Genomic DNA, 21,931 nt, shown 5'->3' with positions numbered 1-21,931 from the left:
TGCATTAAATTTCAGTCTGTCTATGTCCTCCTGAACTCTGCTGCTGTTCATTACATTTCCAAACATGGGCCTAAATTTTAACCCCACGAATGGGTGGGTTGGGGGCGGGTGGGAAGGTTAAAATTGTAAAAAACTAAAACCCAACCCCAGCTCGCCTCCAACCCGCCCACTTCAGGTTTTAACGGAGGCCGGCGACCAACCCACTCTTAGGATGTGGGTGGGTCAGTGAAAGCTTTCAAGGAGGCTGCGGGCCTCCATTTTTACAGCTTTTTTATTTTCAACTGCTGGGGGCCAGGATTCCGGGACCTTCTGCTTCATGTCATGTGAGAGGAGGTGAGAAGGCCCAGCTCAGCAGGTAAGTGCCTTTATCGCACTGCTTGTGGGCCCGGAGGAGCAGGAGTGCTTCCCCCAGGCTCAATAAGCCTACTTGCAGCGACCTCCCCACCACGATCTCCAATCCCACTATCTCAGGCCCCTGGTGACACCCGACAACTCCCGACCCCCGATGATCGACCCCACCCCCCCAATGACCAACATCCCCATGACTCCCGACCCCCGATGACCTGCGACCCCAATCCCCTCCCCATCTAAGACTTACCTGCTCGCATCCGCTTCTTGGCTCTTCTCCCGTCCGACTGACGACCAGCCTGTCAATCAGGCTGGCCTGTCAGGTGGGAAGCCGACAAAAGAAAAAGGACGTCCTTACGTCAAAATCGTAAGGACGTCCGGGAAACCTGTCCTTCTGACTTTCCTGTCAGGAATCTCCCTCCACCCCTGCTCCGGGTTAAAATTTACCCCATGGTGTCATCTGCAAACTTTGAAATTATGCCCCCTATAGCCAAGTCCACGTCATTAAAATATATATAAAATAGTAGTAGTCCTGATGCCTATTCTGCTGTCAGGGCAACTGCTGTTACATTTCACAGCAACAGACTGCAGACTCTGTGAAGGGGCAACAGATCAGGTTTCAGGGCGATATGTGACTGCAGATCAGGACTTGGTTGGGAAGCGGCAAAAGGAAAGGCAAGTAGGAGATTAGCATTCTGGCAGGTGGAAGGATATTGTCACTCGTGTGGGAGTTTGGCACTTGGCAGGAGATGGTGGATTGGGACTCTGGCAGGCAGGAACAGCAGATTGGGACTTGGGTGTGCAGGAGGTGGCATACTGAGACTCGGGAGGCGGCAGATTGGGAGTTGAGATATTTAAAAGCCAGAGTGCCATACCGAAGCAATTCAGTCCATTATAACCACCAGCGCAATAAAGGTGACCTATGCAGCCACATGAGTAGTGTATGCCTAAGGTCAGCCCTGTATCAATGTGTTAATCGTGCTATATAAATCAAGGCTGTTGGGCTGGTCGCAGTGAATTTCCTTTCTTCTCTTGTATGGTGGGAGATTCTTAACACACAACCACAGATACAAATGAGTTATGGAGGCATCTTCCTTATGTAGGAAGCATCAACCGGCAATATTTGATTTATTTAATGTGGTCTTGGTTTAATATTGTTTCAGAACAATTTGTACAACCTGAGCCTTAAGGAACAACTAACACTTGTGCTTATGGTATTATTTCCACCATTGCTTCTCCTCGCTACTCATGATCCCAGAATAGCAAGGATTGTCTTGACATAATGCATATTTGTAATTTGCAAGGTGCCACAGAAATTCACTATTCTAAGGTATGATGTGCTCTTGGTTTGAAAATATTATTCTGTCCACGATATTACAGAATCACAGAATCAAAAACAACAACTTGCATTTATATAGCACCTTTAACGTAGTAAAATGTCCCAAGGCGCTTCACAGGAGTCTTATCAAACAAAATTTGACACTGTGCCACATAAGGAGATATTAGGATAGGTAACTAAAAGCTTTTTTAAAAATTCATTCATGGGATGTGGCCGTCGCTGGCAAGGCCAGCATTTATTGCCATCACTAATTGGCCTTGAGAAGGTGGTGGTGAACCGCCATCTTGAACCGGTGCAGTCATGTGGTGAAGGTTCTCCCACAGTGCTGTTAGGAAGGGAGTTCCAGGATTTTGACCCAGCGTCGATGAAGGAATGGTGATATATTTCCAAGTCAAGATGGTGTGTGACTTGGAGGGGAACGTGCAGGTGGTGGTGTTCCCATGCCCTTGTCCTTCTAGGTGGTAGAGTTTGCGGGTTTGGGAGGTGCTATCGAAAAAGCCTTGGTGAGTAGCTGGAGTCCATCTTGTAGATGGTATACACTGCAGCCATGATGCGCCAGTGGTGGAGGGAGTGAATGTTTAAGGTGGTGGATGGGGTGCCAATCAAGTGGGCTGCTTTGTCCTGGATGGTGTCAAGCTTCTTGAGTGTTGTTGTAGCTGCGCTCATCCAGGTAAGTGGAGAGTATTCCATCACACTCCTTCCTGACATGTGCCTTGTAGATGGTGGAAAGGCTTTGGGGAGTCAGGAGGTGAGTCACTAGCCGCAGAATACCCAGTCTCTGACCTGCTCTTGTAGCCACAGTACTTATGTGGCTGGTCCAGTTAAGTTTCTAGTCAATGGTGACCCCCAGGATGTTGATGGTGGGGGATTCGGCGATGGTAATGCCGTTGAATGTCAAGGGGAGGTGGTTAGACTCTTTCTTCTTGGAGATGATCATTGCCTGGCACGTATCTTGTGCAAATATTACTTGCCATTTATCAGCCCAAGCCTGGATGTTGTCCAGGTCTTGCTGCATGTGGGCACGGACTACTTCATTATCTGAGTGGTTGCGAATTGAACTGAACACTGTGCAATCATCAGCGAACATCCCCATTTCTGACCTAATGATGGAGGGAAGGTCATAAATGAAGCAGCTGAAGATGGTTGGGCCTAGGACACTGCCCTGAGGAACTCCTGCTGCGATGTCCTGGGGCTGAGATGACTGGCCTCCAACAACCACTACCATCTTCCTTTGTGCTAGGTATGAGAACTTCATGGAGAGTTTTCCCCCTGATTCCCATTGACTTCAATTTTATTAGGGCTCCTTGAAGCCACATTCAGTCAAATGCTGCCTTGATGTCAAGGGCAGTCACTCTCACCTCACCTCTGGAATTCAGCTCTTTTGTCCATGTTTGGACCAAGGCTGTAATGAGGTCTGGAGCAGAGTGGTCCTGGCAGAACCCAAACTGAGCATCAGTGAGCAGGTTGTTGGTGAGTAAGTGCTGCTTGATAGCACTGTTGATGACACCTTCCATCACTTTGCTCATGATTGAGAGGCTGACAGGCTGTAGTTGGCCGGATTGGATTTGTCCTGTTTTTTGTGGACAGGACAAACCTGGGGAATTTTCCACTTTGTTGGGTAGATGCCAGTGTTGTAGCTGTACTGGAACAGCTTGGCTAGAGGCATGGCTAGTTATGGAGCACAAATCTTCAGCACTACAGCTGGGATGTTGTTGGGGCCCATAGCCTTTGCTGTATCCAGTGCACTCAGCCTTTTCTTGATATCACGTGGGGTGAATCGAATTGGCTGAAGGCTGGCTTCTGTGATGGTGGGGAGGAGGCTAAGATGGATCATCCACTTGGCACTTCTGGCTGAAGATGGAAGTTTGGTCAAAAAGGTCAGTTTTAAGGAGCATCTTAAAGGAGGAGAGAGAGGTAGGGAGGTGGAGAGGTTTAGGGAGGGAATTCCCGACCTTAGGGCCTGGGCAACTGAAGGCATGGCCGTCAACGGTGGAGTGATTAAAATCAGCGCTGCACTAGAATTGGAGGAGCGCAGAGATCTTGGAGGGTTGCAGGGCTGGAGGAGGTTACAGAGATAGGGAGGGGCGAGGCCATGGAGGGATTTGAAAACAAGGATAAGAATTTTAAATTCGAGGTGTTGCTGGACCGGGACCCAATGTAGGTCAGCGAATGATACAGCACAGAAGGAGGCCGTTCGTCCCCATCATCCCTGTGCTGGCTCTTTGGTAGAGCTACCAATTAGTCCCATTCCCCTGCTCTTTCCCCATAACTCTGTAAATTTTCTCCCTTCAAGCCTTTATTCAATTCCCTTTTAAAAGTTACTATTGAGTCTGCTTTCGCCACCCTGTCAAGCTGTGCATTCCAGATTACAAAAACACGCTGCGTAAATTCTTTTTTCCTCATGTCGCCTCAAGTTCTTTTTCCTGACATCTTAAATCTGTCTCCTTTGGTTACCAAGCCTTCTGCCACTGGAAACAGTTTCTCCTTATTTACTCTATGAAAACCCCATTTATGATTTTGAATACCTCTATCAAATCTCCCCATAACCTTCTCTGCTCTAAGGAGAATAACCCCAGCTTCACTAGTCTCTCCATGTAACTGAAGTCCCTCATCTCTGTTACCATTCTGCACCCTCTCTAAGGCCTTGACATTCTTCCTAAAGTGTGGTGCCCAGAATACTCCAGCTGAGGCCTAACCAGTGTTTTATTAAGGTTTGGCATAACTTTCTTACACTTGTACTCTATGCCTCTATTAATAAAGTCAAGGATCCCATATGCATTTTTAAAAGCCTTCTCAACCTGTCCTGCGACCTTCAAAGATTTGTGTACGTATACCCCCAGGTCTCTCTGTTCCTGCATCCCCTTTAAAATTGTACCATTTAATTTATATTGTCCCTCCTCAATCATCCTACCACTTCTCTGCGTTAAATTGCATCTGCCATGTGTCTGCCCATTTCACCAGTCTGTCTATGTCCTTCTGAAGTCTGTTACTATCCTCCTCATTGTTTACTACATTTCGAGTTTCGTGTCATCTGCAAACTTTGAAATTATGCCCAGTACACCCAAGTCCACATCAAAACGAGCAATAGTCCTAATAACGACCCCTGGGGAACACCACTGTATACTTCCCTCCAGTCTGATAAAAAGAACTGTTCACCACTACTCTCTGCTTTCTTTCTCTTAATGGTGAGAGACTAGGAGTTGTGGAGGAGCAAGGTGATTTAGGTGTTCATGGTCACAAATCACTAAAGGCTAGTGCACAGGTATAAACAGTAATCAAAAAGGCTAATGGAATGTTGACCTTTATCCCAAGGGAGTTGGAACTCAAAAGTGAGGAAGTGATGCTTTAGTAGTACAGAACCTTGGTCAGACCCCATCTGGAGTAATACATTCAGTTTTGGGCATCAAACCTCAGGAAAGATGTATTTGCCTTGGAGAGGGTACAGTACAGATTCACCAGAGTTACAACAGGGCTTAAAGGGTTAAATTATGAGGACAGGTTGCATAAACTTGGCTTGTATTCACTTGGGTTTGGAAGTTGGAATGGTGATCTAATCATGGCGTTTAAAAATGATAAAGGGATTCAGAAGGGTACACACAGAGAAACTATTTCCTCAGATGGGGGAGATCCAGAACAAGGAGACATAATCTTAAAATTAGAGCGAGGGCATTTAGGAAATAAATCCGAAAGTATTTTTCACGCAAAGGGTAGTATAAATCTGGAACTTTCTCCCCCAGAAGGCTGTGGATGCTGGGTTAATTGAAATTTTCAAGACTGGGATAAATAGATTTTTGTTAGGCAAGATATACGTGGTGGAAGCAGATTCAATAATTTCTTTGAAAAGGGAACTGGATAAATACTTGAAGGGAAACAATTTACAGGGCTATGGGGCAAGAGCAGGGGAATGGGACTAATTGGATAGCTCTTTAAAAGAGCTGGCACAGGCACGATGGGCTGAATGGCCTCCTCCAGTGCTGTACCTACTTTGATACTATGATATGGAGCAAAGACAGGTAAATTGAGTTGACGTACAGATAAGCCAAGATCTAATTGAATGGCAGAATGCATTTGAGGGGCTGAATGGCCTATTCCTGTTCCTAAAATTTATTGTACTAGAGTTTCTGATTGTTTCCACTTGTTTTGCGCATAGATTTCAGCGCAATCGGCCAAACCAGCGCAAAAGAAAGGGGAATTTTAAATGTGAGTTATGCCCAAAACTACTTACGTTCGTCTTTTCCGCAATCTTTTACACTGGTCTAAGATTCAATCCGTGCGGATCAGGCCCTGCTCACAAAACTGACCAGGTCAACATTGCAAGTTTCTCCCGATTGCGCTGGTTAGGAAAGGCTCTTCAAATTGCGTTCATTTTCTTAGTAACTTGGTGCACAGGCACCAGTAGGCGCATTTTAAAAGATTTTTCATATCAAAAATGATTTAATTTTCTGAAGAACTGACTAGTATACACCAATGAAACTAGAAAAGTATAGCTTTTTAAAGTCATTTTCAGTGATATAAAATCAGGTTACTCACAGGTGAAGAACTGGACACACATTAAAAATGCTTATTTTTGGCGATAAACCCATTTTTAGTTGTATTAATAAAATTGCACCAGGTTACCACTCTTAAATACATCAATGAATACTTTTTAAATGGAAAAAAAATAAACGATTATGTTCTATTACGCTGCCCGATTGCGCTGGCTCATGGAAGATTTTGTTTGTGATCATGCAAATGAATTTTATCGGAAACTTGAACTGTGCAATAACCAGTGGAATATCGAGCATATTTAGGACGCAAAGCGGAAACTCTACCCCATTATCTTTACGTTACTGTTTTTTGATTTAGTCAGTTTTGAGCAACAGTAATCATCAGGAAAAAAGGGATGAACTGTACATAATTTTAGAACATAAAAATCGTGATTAAAACATGTCTCTTTCCCTGAGAAGCTGTTCTTCTGGAGTTATTGTAAATAGTCTTAAAGCTGAGCATTCAGATCCTCCTGCAGCCAAATTGTCAATTTGTCAACCAATTGATATTTGGACCATGTCATATATCCATTGACTCACCTCTCATTATTTATGCTGAACTGAAGTGTCTACTGATTCAATCCTCATTGTGCTATTCTGATGTGGTCTGCAGCACACATCTATACCATGCATTATGACATTAGCACATATCTATATGAATAAACAATTTGGGCATTCAACTTGACTCTTATTGCTGTGTGTACAGTACTCAGTCACTTGCTTGCAGGTGAACTGCATACAAAGTATTTCATCCACAGGCCTATCACAACCTAAAATATAATTTCGTAACAGTAAAGGATTATCTCTGTCTTCAAATACAAATTGTAGCACAAAAACCTTCCAAACTCATGCTGTAATATAGTGCTTCTCACTAATTGGGTAATAATTAAATAACCTGCTTAATTACACGAGTTTAAGTCTCAATATTTCTCCCTTATGTCTATTTAACATTCCTGACTAAACTGAACTCATTTATGTGCGGAAACTGCTTATTTGCATAAAGTTTCAGGCCTCGAGACTGGATCTAATCTGCTTGGTATCTGATTTAATTAGGACTGATGAAAATCACCACTGAACTAATGGGTAGGGCAACAAATACAAGCAATTTGTGACACACAAGTGCAGTAATAAAACCAAGTGAGAACTGTTCTGCACTGTGCCAATACTACAACAGCTTGCATTTATATAGCACCTTTAATGTGGTAAAACATCTCAAGGCGCTTCACAGGAGCATTATGAAACAAAATTTGACAGCGAGCCACATAAGGAGATATTAGGACAGGTGACCAAAAGTTTGGTCAAAGAGGTAGGTTTTAAGGAGCGTCTTAAAGGAGGACGGAGAGGTTTAGGGAGGGAATTCCAGAGCTTAGGGCCTAGGCAGCTGAAGGCACAGCCGCCAATGGAGAAGCGATTAAAATCGGGGATGCACAAGAAGCAAGAATTGGAGAAGCGCCTTGGGACGTTTTACTATGTCAAAGATATATAAATGCAAGTTGTTGTTATATTAAAGAATTTTGATGTGGCACTGCTTTCTCATTCAATCTAACGGAGTCCAACTGCTCAATTACAAAACTTGTTTAAATTTTGAAGCATCGTGCAGTTAAAGGCGAAAGATTTTCATTTCCAAATTCTTCATCACAGGACAGCTTAATTCCAGATAGCATTCCTATGTTGGAATGGCAGGGCAGCCTTGACTGTGATGCTATGGTAGGGAAATCAGTTTACTCCTCTCTTGTACTGTTGTCAGGTAATTCAACTTCACGGTCTAGCCACAACCTGACCAAACTCATTAAAATAAAGGCAGGTGATGTAAACTACAGGCAGGCTGGGACATGAATTTGTAACCCCCTGGATTGTAAAGGAGTCGGTTGTGCTGTGTGTAATTGGGCCATCCAATGAAAACTTTCTTTAAATCAAGGCAAATGTTTTATGCTACATTCTGCTTGCTGAACAGTGTTTTTTTTACTTCAAATAAATGTATATTTACCAGCTCTGCAAATTCTCTGCTAAGATGTATTAGTTATCATGTGAAGCATATAATTAATACCAGCTTGTATAAGCTCTTTATCCTTTTTCTGCAATAACAATGTGTTTCAAAATTATGGATTGGAAATTACATGAAAAATAAATTCTGCGTTAAGTGGTTAAGCAGGGGTTGCATATTTAGTTTAATTTATTAGTTACCTATCCAAACTCATTGACCTCAGATTACACTGTAATGTTTCAGCTGATTGCACATCACTGCTGGTAAATTTTTAGCTGTTTCTAATGAAAGTGTGAGGCACAAAGAGCAAATGTTAATTCCATTAGCATCTGATGTGCAGATCTACATGAATGATGCATCTGCTCCTGACAATGGATCCACTCACATTAAAAGAAGTAGGATTATTAGTCACCTGAGTAATGCCACCCTCATCTAGCACGTCAGCCAAGGCCTCGCTGAACAGGATTAAGGTGGGATAAGAACAGTTAATCCCTGAGATGCACTGCTTTCAAAACCCAGAATGCTGCACCTCCCTGACCCCATCTCAAATAATTACATTTTACTGGTAGGCAGGTGATGGACCTGGAGACATCTAATCTTATTAGAACTCCAGGAGGTTAATTTTTTTTCAGTGCAGGTGTATGGGAGCATGAGAGCAGATTCAGCCTCCAACTGTTCTGTTTTCTTCATTTTGAGCAATTTCAAAATGGTGAAACGTATAGCCTGGAAGTTTCCGTGAGCGATGTTATCCTCAGTGCACTTAATGCGCTGATATCAAATTCCTCTCTCCACTATTTTAACAGAGGCATTAACCCATTTAAAAGATAGGTTAGCAACTACCTCAGAAAAATTTGATACTAGCCCGTTAAATGCTCATATCATAATGTCACTTATTGTAATCTCCAGGCTGCAAATCTTTGTTCAGCTTGTCTTGACTGTTCCTAAAAAAAACCTCTAAAAATCAAATCTACATAATGGTACTGTCTCACCCAAGACTTATCTTAAAGAACGTTGGGCTGAATTTTGCTGTAAAAAAAATGGTGAGGCCAATAGTGCTCACCGTTGTTTATGTGCAAATCGAACAATAACTTCCGGCGACCACGCAGTTAAACATGGAAATCCGGAAGTTGCTGTTCAAGATGCGATGCTCCTCTAAAAGCTGTGCAAAAACGTCTTCTGGCTGTCTGACTCCCCGTTCAAATGTATTGAACGGTGTGAAGTTCCTGTACTGACATTGTAGGTACGGACTAAACTCACCAAAAAAAGTTAGGTCCTGTCCTTTCCTGTGTAAGCACCCTTTTAATGGTGTGGTAAGTCTTAATTACTGCCAAATAACTTCTGTGGCACTGAAAATTAACTTATACAAAAATTTGAATAATTTTTTTAAAAACTTTTTCTTTGTCTCTTTTATCTCTGTTTCTTAATTCAGTTTTTCTTTCCCTCTCTTTACTTCACTTTCTGTACCTGATATGACATTGAATTCACTATTCTAACTTACCTGTTCTAACCTGGTTCTGACTCGGCGCTGTTATTAACGATTCTTCAATCTGATTGGTTAAGGAGTTACTTAGTTGCTTGCCCTGTTCACGCAGGTCCAAGACGCTCTGTAGTGGGTGCCATGTCATTTAGTTGTCCCATTGACAGTAGCTTGCCATGCAAAAGCTCACAGAAAGTCTGTGGGCAAGTGCAAGTCTAATGAACAAAGTCTGGCCCAATATATTTAAATAAATGAAGTAGTAGCTGTATTATAGAAATCTGCTGCTAGCTTCAGGTTCCGAAAAGTTACAATACCGGCTGTAGTTTGAATTACATTTTAAATGCATAGAGTATTTTTCCAGAAAGCTGAAATATTTTATAGCTCCACTGTTTCTTTACAACTTGGTTATTTTATTTTTCTTCCTCACCATCATTTTTTTTAGTTTTAGATTTCTTTCTACTGTTTCATGTCTGTGACTGATCAATTTTCTTTGTAACCTATCACCCTAAATTGACATGCCTTCTGATTGTCCTCCCTCTCTAAAGGAAAGTGCCTCCGCTCCACTCAGCCCCTATCCCAATTGCCTATTTAGATCAAGAACTCACTCAATGAGGAATCTGGGCATAAAACCATGTCTTCGGCATGTCTTGTGAAATTAAAATAAATCAGGCTTTGGGTAGTTGGGTCAAATTTAACTAAAATGAAGCCAAAAATTAGTGGGGTGAATTTCCTTGTCATTTTTGGTGTCTTTCTGGACCATAAATGGGGTTCGTAAATCTTTGTGGCGGGAAAATTGGGAAGAAGCTGTTTCCATCAGACAACCAGGAGATTTTCGGTGTGCCCCCACTATCTATCCACAGTCAGAGATGCCCAGCAACAGGAATGACATTCCCTGCAGGCATACCCTTGTATGCGGTTATCATGGAGGAGGAGCAGCAGCAAAGAATGGAGCAAAGAAGAGTCAGGCAGCATTTATGGAATAGAATAAACAGGCAGTACAGGTCATATGAAGGCTATACTGTGGAGATGTGTATAAGAAAAATGACCTTCACCAAAGAGGCAATAGAGGAACTCTGTCACGTACGGCATGAGCGCCTAAAGCCAAGCTCATCCACCCGCACTGCTCTGTCTGTGGCTATGAAGGTGACCATTATGCCACAAGCTCATGGGTGATCTCCGTAATATCAGTCAGGCTGCAATATGGTTATGCATTCATCAACTGACTGAAGCACTTTACAGAAGAGCTGGGGAATTCATCACGTTTGGTATCACAGCAAGGCAGCAGTAAGATAGGATTGCTGGCTTTTCCAAGGTTCACGGTGCAATTGATGGCATCCAAAGTTTTGCAAGCTCCATCAACAACCTCAATAGGAAGGTCTTCCACTCCCTCAATGTACACATTGTATGAGACAAAATGAAGAGGATCCTACATCTCAATGTCAGATGCGCTGGAAGTTGTCACAATGCATTGATCCTTTGAAATTTGTCCCTTCCTAACCTCTCCCGGAAACAAAATCACATCAATGGATGGCTTCTGGAAAAGAAGTGTCTTAATAATTTGATTAAACTTTTTGAAGAAGTTACTAAGTTAGTGGATGAGGGAACCCAGTAGACATTGTGTACCTGGACATTCAAAAAGCCTTTGATCAGGTAACTCACAGGAGGCCACTCTACAAGATAGAATCTTGTGAAATTGGTAGTAATCTGCAGTGGTGGATTAAGAATTGGCTGAATGTACACAGGCAGAAAGTTGTTGCCAATGGATTTGGATCTGCTTGGAGACCGGTTACCAGTGGTGTTCCACAGGGATCGGTGATGGGGCCTTTGCTCTTTACTATCTTCATTAATAATCTAGATGTAGGTGTTGGGGAATGATCCGCAAATTTGTGGACTATACAAAGCTATGTGTGAGTGTTAGGACTGTAGAGGATGCTAAACTACTGGCAGCAGATCTCGATGTGTTGGGGGAAAGGACTCGTGTTAGGCAAATTATATTTAATTTAGAAAAGTGTAGTGTTATGCATATGGGCTGGTCTAATGCTAAATTTACCTAGATCTTACAGGGAACAGAACTGAAGCCAGTGGTGAAAGAAAAAGATCCGAGTGTTCTAGTGCATCACTCTATAAAGGTTCATGACCAATGCCGTGAAGCTATATCTAAAGTAAACAGGGTATGAGGTTGCATTCACAGGACAATTCACTACAAAACAAAACATACCATTGTGTCTTTGTACAAGACCTTGGTCAAGTCTCACTGTGTCCATTTTTTTGGTCCCCTCACATAGTGGGGGATATTGAGGCTTTGGAAAAGGGCAAAAGATTGATTCCCAGTTTAAAAAACCTTAGCGACCCAGATAGGCTTAAAGAGATGGGTCTGTATACTTTAGAGAAGCGTAGATTCTGGGGTAGCTGAAGTTATGACCCCATATCCTCTGTATCAGAAAGACCGCCTATTTTCACATCTGTAACATCACCCATCTCCGCTCGTCTCAGCTTATCTGCCGCTGAAATCCTCATGCATGTTTTTGCCACTGCCATACTTGACTATTGCACTACTTTCCCCCCATAAGCTCTCTGTTCCTCTCACTTTGGCCTATTCTGCAGCCCCCCTCCCTTTGCCTCACTAATCTAGGCCCAATGCTCTGGAATTCTCTCCCTAACTCCCACTGTCTCTCTTCCTCCCTCTCTTCCTGTAAGATCTACCTTAAAATCCACTCTTTGACACGTTTTTCTACGTTAAACGCACAATTTAATGCAAAAATTTAATGCAAAAATGCAAATTGTTATTATATTATTCTCCAGCCAACAACAAGCGCTGGATTAGGTGGGTTAGTGCAAGGCAGGACAGACAGACAAACACCGTGAAAATCCTCTCTTCAGTGCTCTAAATTAGAGGAAAACTCCCTGAAGAAAGCTTATTTTCATGTTATGGAAAAGGAGTGGGAAAAAGAATATTGTCCTTTGTTGTAATACTTTCACCTAAAATATGCGCTATTGCTTGTTTCCTGGCTTTGACAGTATTTATCACAACCCAAATAAACCTACAAGTAAATGGCAGATATGTACATTTGAAAAGGTTTATCAACAGTCTTTTTTTTAAGGAAGCATAAAATTATTCCAACTTACATTACACAGTTTTATTTCTACTTTAAAAAAAAATTAAATTTCGAATAGTTGTAACTATAATACAGATGAATGAACCTTTGCTTTACACAGCATAGCCTAATTTTAAAAACAGCAAAGGATAGCTAAAACCAGTCAACGGCATCTGGCTGTTATGATTTTCATACCATTGCTGAGGGTGCCAGTCTGCAAAGAAGTCGCATGCTGCAGTCCACCTCCTATTCCTCCGTAACCACGGTAACTGTAGTTCAGTCCTCCATTGATATACATCTGATCCTGTGAGTAGGAAGCAGCTGGCAGTGAATATGTGGTGTGCGCGAGCTGGGCAGTATCCCTGGCTTGTTGGGTGTGTTTATCTAGTGCAATCGGTTCATCCTACAGCAAAAAAAACAGCAAAACAAAATTAACAAATCGTTGGCTCCAGTCTGCTAGTAATGTGCTCATGCAGCCTTATTGGGGCTGTTCATTTCTTTGTGTTTACTTCAGTACACTTTTTTTCAAATTTATAAACACATTCTTCACACATCGGCAGCTGGAGTTTGTGTAACTGTCCAATAGTTGAAAATGTTGTCAGTGGTCAGGCCCCAGCCTTTACTTTATATCCTCTCTGGAGGTACAGTCTGAAATTTATGTTCTGCAATATGTATTTCTGAATTTAAGATCCAGATAGCTAAGTACATCAAGCACCAGTGTCAACAGAAATTGTACCAGAGCTTACCAGTCAGTTAAGTACACTAGATTACAGTGCCAGTGAGAACTGGACCAGAGCTTTTTAGTCAGTGACAGTAGAAACTATCCATTCACTCATTGAAATTAGTGCAAAAGTGAATTTCCTTGGGACAAGCATTCAAATGTTAAGGATGGCAGGTTCATGTAACATAAAAATTCAGCAAATTCTGTCCTTGCTAGTAAGGACTACTCAATCTCTCACTCAGCAGGTTTTTCATTACGTATTGCTATTGACAAACCTGTCAACAGCATGTAGGCCTCACCATAATAGCTACCTCTTCATATACACAGTATTATAGCATGGCATCTACTTCACCAGACCAAATTGTTCCACTCTATTGATAATAGAAATACAGTCATAAGATCCTCTCTAATACCTCCGTGAATGAATAATTACTCACTAGCAGGAGCTCAGATATATCACAAGATGCCTGGCCATATGGAAAATCTGTTTAGAAGGGGTTACCTATAGGTTGTTCTGACAAAGATAAAAACAGGTTGGCTTTTAGTACTCTGCTTTGATTCCACTGTATTTTGGAATTGATCCTGTTGATGATGATAGAATAAGAGTTCCCCAGCTACCCCACACACTACTTCAGGTATTGCTATTAAAGAAGTAAGCTCAACTAATATAAAATAATGCCCATGCGATGATACAATACAAAGTGATAGGCAAAAGATTTTCCCTTCAGCACCTTGTAAGGGTACAGATAAGAGTTCCATTTGTCAGATCTGTGAATGTACAGCTGCAGCTGTTTTCTATGTTAGCACATGAAAGCTGTTCCACCATTAGTGTATATTTTTCTCTCCTTCGTTAAGTCCCCCAGTGCTAAGCACCATTCTTTAGCTGAGGAAGAAAACAGGAAACTGCTTGCAAGGCTTTGTCAATAGTGTTGGGAGGTATGGGAAGTGCTCCAGCTCTCTGATTTTCATATGTGCTCTTTGTGGAGAGCCTAACTTCCAATCAGTGAAGCCCCACGTATGTGGTGCAGCTAATGTTAAAACACCAAGAGCCTAGAAATTACTGTTGCCAATATCAGCAGATGAATGATTAACTCTGCCTTCTAATTTAAAGTTGGCATTAACCAGGGTGAAATTAACATGTTAACATCTGTGAAGAAATGGTGGACCTATGAAAGCATTAAGCATTTCTCCACTAATATTGCAAACAGTAATTTCTAGCCTAATGTCATAGAGTTATACAGCACGGATAGAGGCCCTTCGGCCCATCGTGTCAGGAATCATTTTGTGGGAATAAAATGATTTATTTTATTACAGACTGTATAAAGATTTATATAGTGTACTCTCCACTCCCAAAGCACCAATTAATCCTTCATTGGCTGGAGGTTAGTTCATAAAAATCAGATAAGGCTTTTCTAAATTATACATAAAATAAAATCTCTGCTGGAAACAGCTTCTTTGTACAGTGGTTGTACTTCTGTGTTTATTTATTTCAAATCCTTTCAATATTGAACCTCCTCAGCTATAAAAATCTGATACTTTTCCATATATAAACTATAAAAAGCAATTTTCTCTGAATAAAAGCACAGTAATTATTAAGTAGAATTAGAGACATGCAGTACTATTAAGTATTTCTTCAGTTTCAAAGTCACAATCATGTTAGTTTGTTGGAACAGATATTTTATGCTGTATTGTTCATCAGCTTGATTCAGTTGGTAGAACCGTTGCCTATGAGTGAGAAGATTGTGGGGTCAAGTCCTATTGCAGAACTTGAGTGCCTAAATAAGGAAAACACTCCAGTGGTGCACTGAGGAAGAGTTCCCTTGATGGAGATGTTGCCCTTTGGACGAGGCATTAAACTGAGTACTTGTCTCTCTATCTGTCAGGTGGATGTTAAGGATTCCATGGCATTATTTGAAAAGCAGGGATTTCTCCTGAGGTTCCAGCCAATGTTCTTCCCCCTACCAATAGATTAACTGGTCATTCATCCATTTGCTGTTTGTGGGATCTTGTTGTGCACAGTTTGTACACATAACAGTCAAATCAATTTATTCTAAATGAAGCATTATGGATATTTCAGAGAGATGTGATAAGGTGTTATATAAATGCAACTTCTTTTTTTCAAAGTTCTAACCTCAAAAGAAAAATCTAAACTTATGAGGATCAATGCAGATAAAATAGGACCGATGTATTTGTATGATTCAAAGCCAAACCATGTTTTTACTCTATCTTGTGTCGCTGCTAAGATGAGAGTCCCAGCTGTAAGGCTGGTTAAGTGTTCAGCTGCAGCTCTGTTATATGTTAGCACATGAAAGCTGTACTATCCCCTTTCCAAGGATCTGCAATATCTCAATTTCAGGTCAGTTTAAAAAAAATAAACAGCCCTGTGCACTGTGACTGAACTGCCCCATCGAGTGATGCAACAGAGCCCTGATGAGGGGAAGGCAGTGGCCCATGGGAAAAGAATCATCCTAACCCACTCTCAAGCAGAACAAAATTAATTAGGTGCACATTATATACTAGAAACATCGCGCTTTCAAGAAACAGGAAGGAAGGCAACAGTTTTAGTTAAATAGAAAACTGTAGCTAGCAAGAACCAATCTAGAGTGAAGAAAAAGATCCTTGGCAATGGAGGATAATTAGTTCACCACAGAACACTAGTTCGTCCAAATAAGGAAAACCATTAACGTGACTGACCTATGGCAGATCCAAGATTCTATGAAGCGGCTATTGAGGCACAGGCAGCCTGGATTACTGAAGGAGAAACCCATCCCCCACAGCCTTTGTCCTTACTATTTCGATGCCCTTCATCTACTGATGTTGGTTAGAACTGGGTGCGCAACTGCTAAAAAATGCAACATGAATAAAAACTCACTCTAATACAGACAATATTCAGTGAATCTTCTATAGAGCTGTAATACAATAATAAATCAATAGCTCTTTAAAATTGTTTTTTTAATGTCTCTTTGCCTCAACAAAAGCAGTTTAAAAATAAGGAGTGAATTGAGTCATGTAGTCTGATACAGCACAGTCAGAGCTGCAGTCGATCTTTTCCAGTGCTCCTCTCAAATTCAGGTCAGTTCTATATATTTACACAAACAACGATCCCAGTGTTCATTTGGGGAAAGCCACTTGGCTTCTGAACCAAATCAAACTATCATAAAATATGTACAATCTTGGAAATACTTGATTTATAGAATTACAGAATGTTACAGCGTAGGAACAAGAAGTTTGGTCCATCAACTCTGTGCCACATTTTGCTCCACGGCCCAATTAGTCTAATTCCACTCCCCTGCACGCTCCCCATACCCTATAATATTCCTCCTTTTCAAGCAACTATCTAATTTTCTTTTAAAAGAATTCAGGAGGGTACACTTTCCTGCCCCCCCCCCCCCCACTCAACGCTGGACAGGAGCAGTGCAGAAAATTTTTCTAATCTTTTTAAATCTTTTTCTGACTTTCGTAAATTTGTGCCCTCTTCTTTTCAGCTCGATGAGTGGAAATAACCTTATTTATTTATCTTTTCATAACACTTCATAATCTTCAAGACCTCTATCATGTCAGCCCTCAACCTTTTCAGCTGTAGTGGAAAAAAGCCCTAACTTCCCAAGTCTGCCTTCATAACTATAATCCCTCAACTTTGATGTATACCATGTGGTCACAGAGCTATGATGCGAGAATTAGGAGAGGCAATTGACAGCTTGATTGCTAAGCTGGGTTGTGAGAAAGTTTTTAAAGGTGCGGGGAGAAGTGGAAAAGCTTAGGGGTTTAGGCAGGAAGTACCAGAGAGTGAAGTCGAGTCAGCTGAAGGCTCTGTCACCGATGGTGTGGTGAAGGGAAGGGAGATGCACAAATGGGTAATGACTGAGAATCAAAGGGTACAGGAGGGGATGCAAGGCTGGAGGAGGTTGCAGAGATACACTGGAGTGAGGTTATAGAGGGATTTGAAGATGAGGACATGGATTTTAAATTTAATGCATTTGGGAACAGAAAGCCAATGTAGGTCAACAAGGATAGCAGTGATAGGCACGTAGGACTTAGTGCGGGACAAGATATGGGCAGCTGAATTTATGATGAATGGAGGATGGGAGGCTGGGAAGGAGGATGTTGGAAGAATCAAATCCAGATGTGAGAAAAGTGTGGATAGGTGCGGCAGTGGGGTTGAGGTACGGGCAGAGGCGACTGATAATACAGAGGTGGAAATAAACAGTCATGGTGATGGATAGATGGGATATGAAGCCCAGTGCTGAATTGCCAAGATTTTTGCATGGTCTGATTCAATCTGAGCAGGTACCCATGGAGAGGATGGAGTAAATGACAAAAGAATGGAGTTTATGGCGGGGGTCGAAAATGTTGGCTTTGGTCTTCCAGTTGTTCATTTGGAGAAATTGTGACTCCAAAAAATTGTTACTTGATATCAGACAGAAGTTGTCGTGGGGTTGAAGAAAATAGTGGAGAGGTAGGGCTGGGTGTCATCAGCTTACATATGAATGCTGACCCAGGCAGACTCAAGGAATTTAACCAGGGAGTTTTGGGAGAAATGAGCATAGAACTGAGAAAAAATGACCGCGTAGAAAATCGCCCATATTTGGACACGCAGGATCACAGGGAAAAATCCCTGTGCCTGAATGGAGCCTCGGGCCTCATACCATTGAGCCAGCGAGCTGTGGACAATAATATCCAGCTTGTCAGAGAAGCGGAATGGAAGATCGGGCTGCCCCGACGCCAGCAGCGGCTCTCGGGTAAGTGATTACAGGGACGGGGAAGGGTGTGATCCGGAAGGGAAGCGATTGGGTCGGGAAGTGGAGCGAACGAGTCAGCAGGTAGCGGTGGCTGGAGGTGGTGGCGGTGATCGGGGGTGGGAGAGCAGTAGCAGTAGCAGCAGCAGCAGCCTGTGTTCTTTGAATGTGATGTCAGGAGGAGTCAGGTTAAGTATATTTTAAGATCTTACCTTGTTGGTTGCGGCCTAACAGGCGGTCTCGTTAAGGGATGTCTGTTAGTTGGACCTGGTTTTCCTGAGTGCAGCCAGAGTCGGATGCCTCAGGGCAGACCAATCCTGCAGTGGGAACCTCAAACAAAAAGGGGTTAGTCCCCTTATTTGTATATACAAAGAGTCTAATGCCTGTTTCAGACGTGGGCACTGCATGCCGCTTTTTTGGCTTTTACCAATATCGTGGGTAGCGCACCTCTGGCTTGTAATGAGCGTGTGCTTCCTGCCTGCCATATTGGAGGCTTGGGAGGTCGTTTAGCGCCTGAAAAACAGGCGCTATGCAGCCGAATTTCTAGACTGATGTGTTCAAGGACCTTAGAGAGGAAAGAGTGGTTAAAGATGAAATGGTTGGTGAGGAGAACAGATGAGTTGAAAACAGGTATATCTGCCTTCTTTGTTTTAGTTAATGCATGACGTACAGAAGCCAAGGAAACTGGATAGAAAGTAGATAGATTTGAAAGATAAGAGTTAATTAAGAACAGTACAGGCTACTATCTTAATGAGAATAAAATTGTGTGCAGGCTTTATTCACCAAGAAAATGAAATTATTTTTAGAAAGCAGCCACAAACATTCTTCTTATAAAAACATTTCAATAAGAACAGTGTTGAACAGATAAATTGACAACATTAGTGAAGTAGATAATCTAAGTGTTCCTGCATCTCTAGGAGTTGGTACAATAGGACAGCCCTTGAGTAGAATATTTCTGCAGCACTTCATTGTATTTAAGCGAGGCTGTGCTGATTCACTCAACATAAATATTAATTGATTGCAAAGTGTAATCAACAGAAAATTAAACAATTGACTAATTGTCATATCAATGACAAGCGATTGTGGGCCTGTGTACTATGCATATAATGACCCCAGTCACTAAGACATGTTCTACCACTGTGATGATATTTATGAATTAGCAACGTATGGCAGCAAGTCTTGGAATAACCATTAAAATGCATTACCGTATTGTTATCTTACTGCTTTACATTGATATACAGTGGCTTCAAATGCCCACTGATGCAAAACAGGTAATATAACTTGAGAGTCAGGTCCAGAACCTGAGGTAATATAACCTTGGAGTCAGGTCCAGGACCAGAGGTAATATAACCTGGGAGTCAGGTCCGGGGCCTGAGGTAATATAACTTGGGAGTCAGGTCCGGGACCTGAGGTAGGGCTAGAAAGGGTTCCAATAAAAAGCTACCTTTTCACCAAATTCCGCTCCCAATGGCGCCGAGAGACATTGTTTGAAGGTAATCGATCCCACCCACGATCGATTGCCTTTACCTGGAAGAGTTTTGGGGCCTTTTTTGGGACATCGTTGGGACTCATGCCAGCTGTCAGCTGGTGAAAGTTCCATTGAGGCCTTTAAGTGGCACATTGGATGGAATTCCTGGAAAAGCCGGGGACCTTCCCCAGACATACTCCATGACGTGGGGTTGAAGGAATGCCCACGCCCCACCCATTGGAATTTCTCCTAAGGGCACAAATGGGGCAGAAGTCGGATTCTAAATCAATTTTCTGGACCTCAATTGGAGGTCTTCCCTACTTACATGGTTGGAATTTTGGGGCGAGTGTTATTATTTGTCAAAGAATTTTGATTTTCGGCTTTTAAATTCACAATTTCTGGTCACTAATCCAATGTTTATGTTATAAGATAGGCTGTTATCTCAGGATCCACAAAGCCTAAAAATAACTCCCTGCTTTATTCAAAGTCTAATGCATATATCCTAAGAATCGCTTTCTTCTGACTGCTGCAGCTGTAGCTGTAATGGGTTTGTCGGACAAACTGCTAGGTCAGCTGCCTGAATGAAGTATAATTGCTTTGGCTGCAGAAGTATATACATTGGACTTTACCTTTGGGACTTACTAACTGGTTCTGACCACGTATACGCCTGTATGAAAAACTCTTCCATTGTCATTGGCATTCATTCTGTATAGATTATTCCTAGTTGCTCAGTCATCGATGTTCCTTGGGAATTTCAACAAGGACAACTTCTCTAAAATCAGGCACAACAACTTCCATCAGTTCAATTTGGTTCAGTTGAGGGATATTGAGACTAACTTTAGATATACTGAAGTCTTGTTGAGTGATCATTCAGAGATTCACACAGGGCAGTCTTGTTACCTATCTGCCAAGTTGTCCTTGCATGATCTACAGTAACTGCAAATACTCAGATGTGTCACCAAGTGGCTTTGTGGAACCATGGAAAGATGCTCACAGTGGCAAAAAGTGAGGAAGCAATAAAGTCTTGGTTACCGTATTGACATTCATAGAATCATACAGCACAGAAGGAGGCCATTTGGCCCATCATACCTGTGCCGGCTCTTTGAAAGAGCTATCCAATTAGTCTCACCCCTGTTCTTTCCCCATAGTCCTGCAAATTTTTTCTTTTTTAAATATATATCCAATTCACTTTTGAAAATTACTATTGAATCTGCTTCCACCACCCTTTTGGGCAATTCATTCCAGATCATAACAACTCGCTGCGTAAACAAATTTCTCTTCATCTCCCCCTGGCTTTTTTGACAATTATCTTAAATCTGTGTCCTCTGGTTACCGACCCTCCTGCCAGCAGAAACAGTTTTTCAAGGCTGAGGGCAATTTGTGCCAGTTGAAAGACAAGAGGGTGATGTGAGTGGCTCGTGTCTCAAAGTTTGTGGCTTGTCTAGAAACTGGGGCTAAAATCCTCCGTTGAGTGTGTGCTGAAAGGGCGGAAATTAATTCTGGGTGGACCCAGAAATGCCAGTCCCAGACTTAAGGTGGGGGACTCTGCCAGCCTAGGAAGCGGCAGAGCCTCCACCCATCCCTTCCATGGCTAGTGGTATCAGAGCAGGTGGGTCTGGGCATGGGTACTGCCTAGGACTTCCTGCATCCCCAGCCCCAGATTAGATCCCAAAGAAAAGGGATTTTTTCATTTTAGGGATTTAACTGTGGCCTAAGACTAACTGTTAGAGATGTGGGTGCCAGTTAATGCCAATTAAAATAAGGATCGTAGGCTTATACTTTCAGGGCCATTGCATTTTACAACACTATCAACAATCTATTTAATATCAGACCTTAGCACAAGATGACAAAATCTGTTAGCTGTATTTAAAAAATAAAATTAAAAGATAGCGGGCTAGAAATTCGGTCATGTAGCGCCCGTTGTTTCGGCGCTATGCGGCCTCCCGAAGTTCCAAAATGGCGTCCGGGATGCACGCACATGCTTCTAGTGTGACGTGCGCCGGACACCATCTTCGTAAAGGGGTTTGTGCAGGCGCAGAAAACGAATGCCGGCAGCATGTAAAGTAAGGAGAATATACGTTAGATCAGTGTGCAATGCTGATTTAAAGGCATGGATACCATTTTGGCACTTAACGCTGCAGCCAACGCACTGTCTTAACCATGACCAGCTAAACATGTCCTAGATGGCCTGGAGGACCCCTCGCCAGTGCTTTTTAAAGGGACCATGCAGGATTTAC

The 21,931-nt window shown here is 42.2% G+C and overlaps 1 protein-coding gene across 3 annotated transcripts in view; it reads right to left on the bottom strand.

Annotated features, from left to right (window-relative positions):
* nol4lb (nucleolar protein 4-like b) overlaps positions 1-21,931 on the bottom strand; it is a 253,339-nt gene that overhangs the window by 10,029 nt on the left and 221,379 nt on the right. For all 3 annotated transcript variants that reach the window (XM_068000428.1, XM_068000430.1, XM_068000429.1), the window contains one exon: positions 12,965-13,172. In XM_068000428.1, coding sequence (XP_067856529.1) covers positions 12,965-13,172 — 208 coding nt within the window. The remainder of the gene's footprint in view (positions 1-12,964; positions 13,173-21,931) is intronic.

The sequence above is a fragment of the Heptranchias perlo genome, chromosome 19 (genome assembly GCF_035084215.1).
Source record: "Heptranchias perlo isolate sHepPer1 chromosome 19, sHepPer1.hap1, whole genome shotgun sequence".
Taxonomy (NCBI): domain Eukaryota; kingdom Metazoa; phylum Chordata; class Chondrichthyes; order Hexanchiformes; family Hexanchidae; genus Heptranchias; species Heptranchias perlo.
Note: the sequence above shows the minus strand (reverse complement) of the source record. Positions and strands in the feature narration are given on the sequence as shown.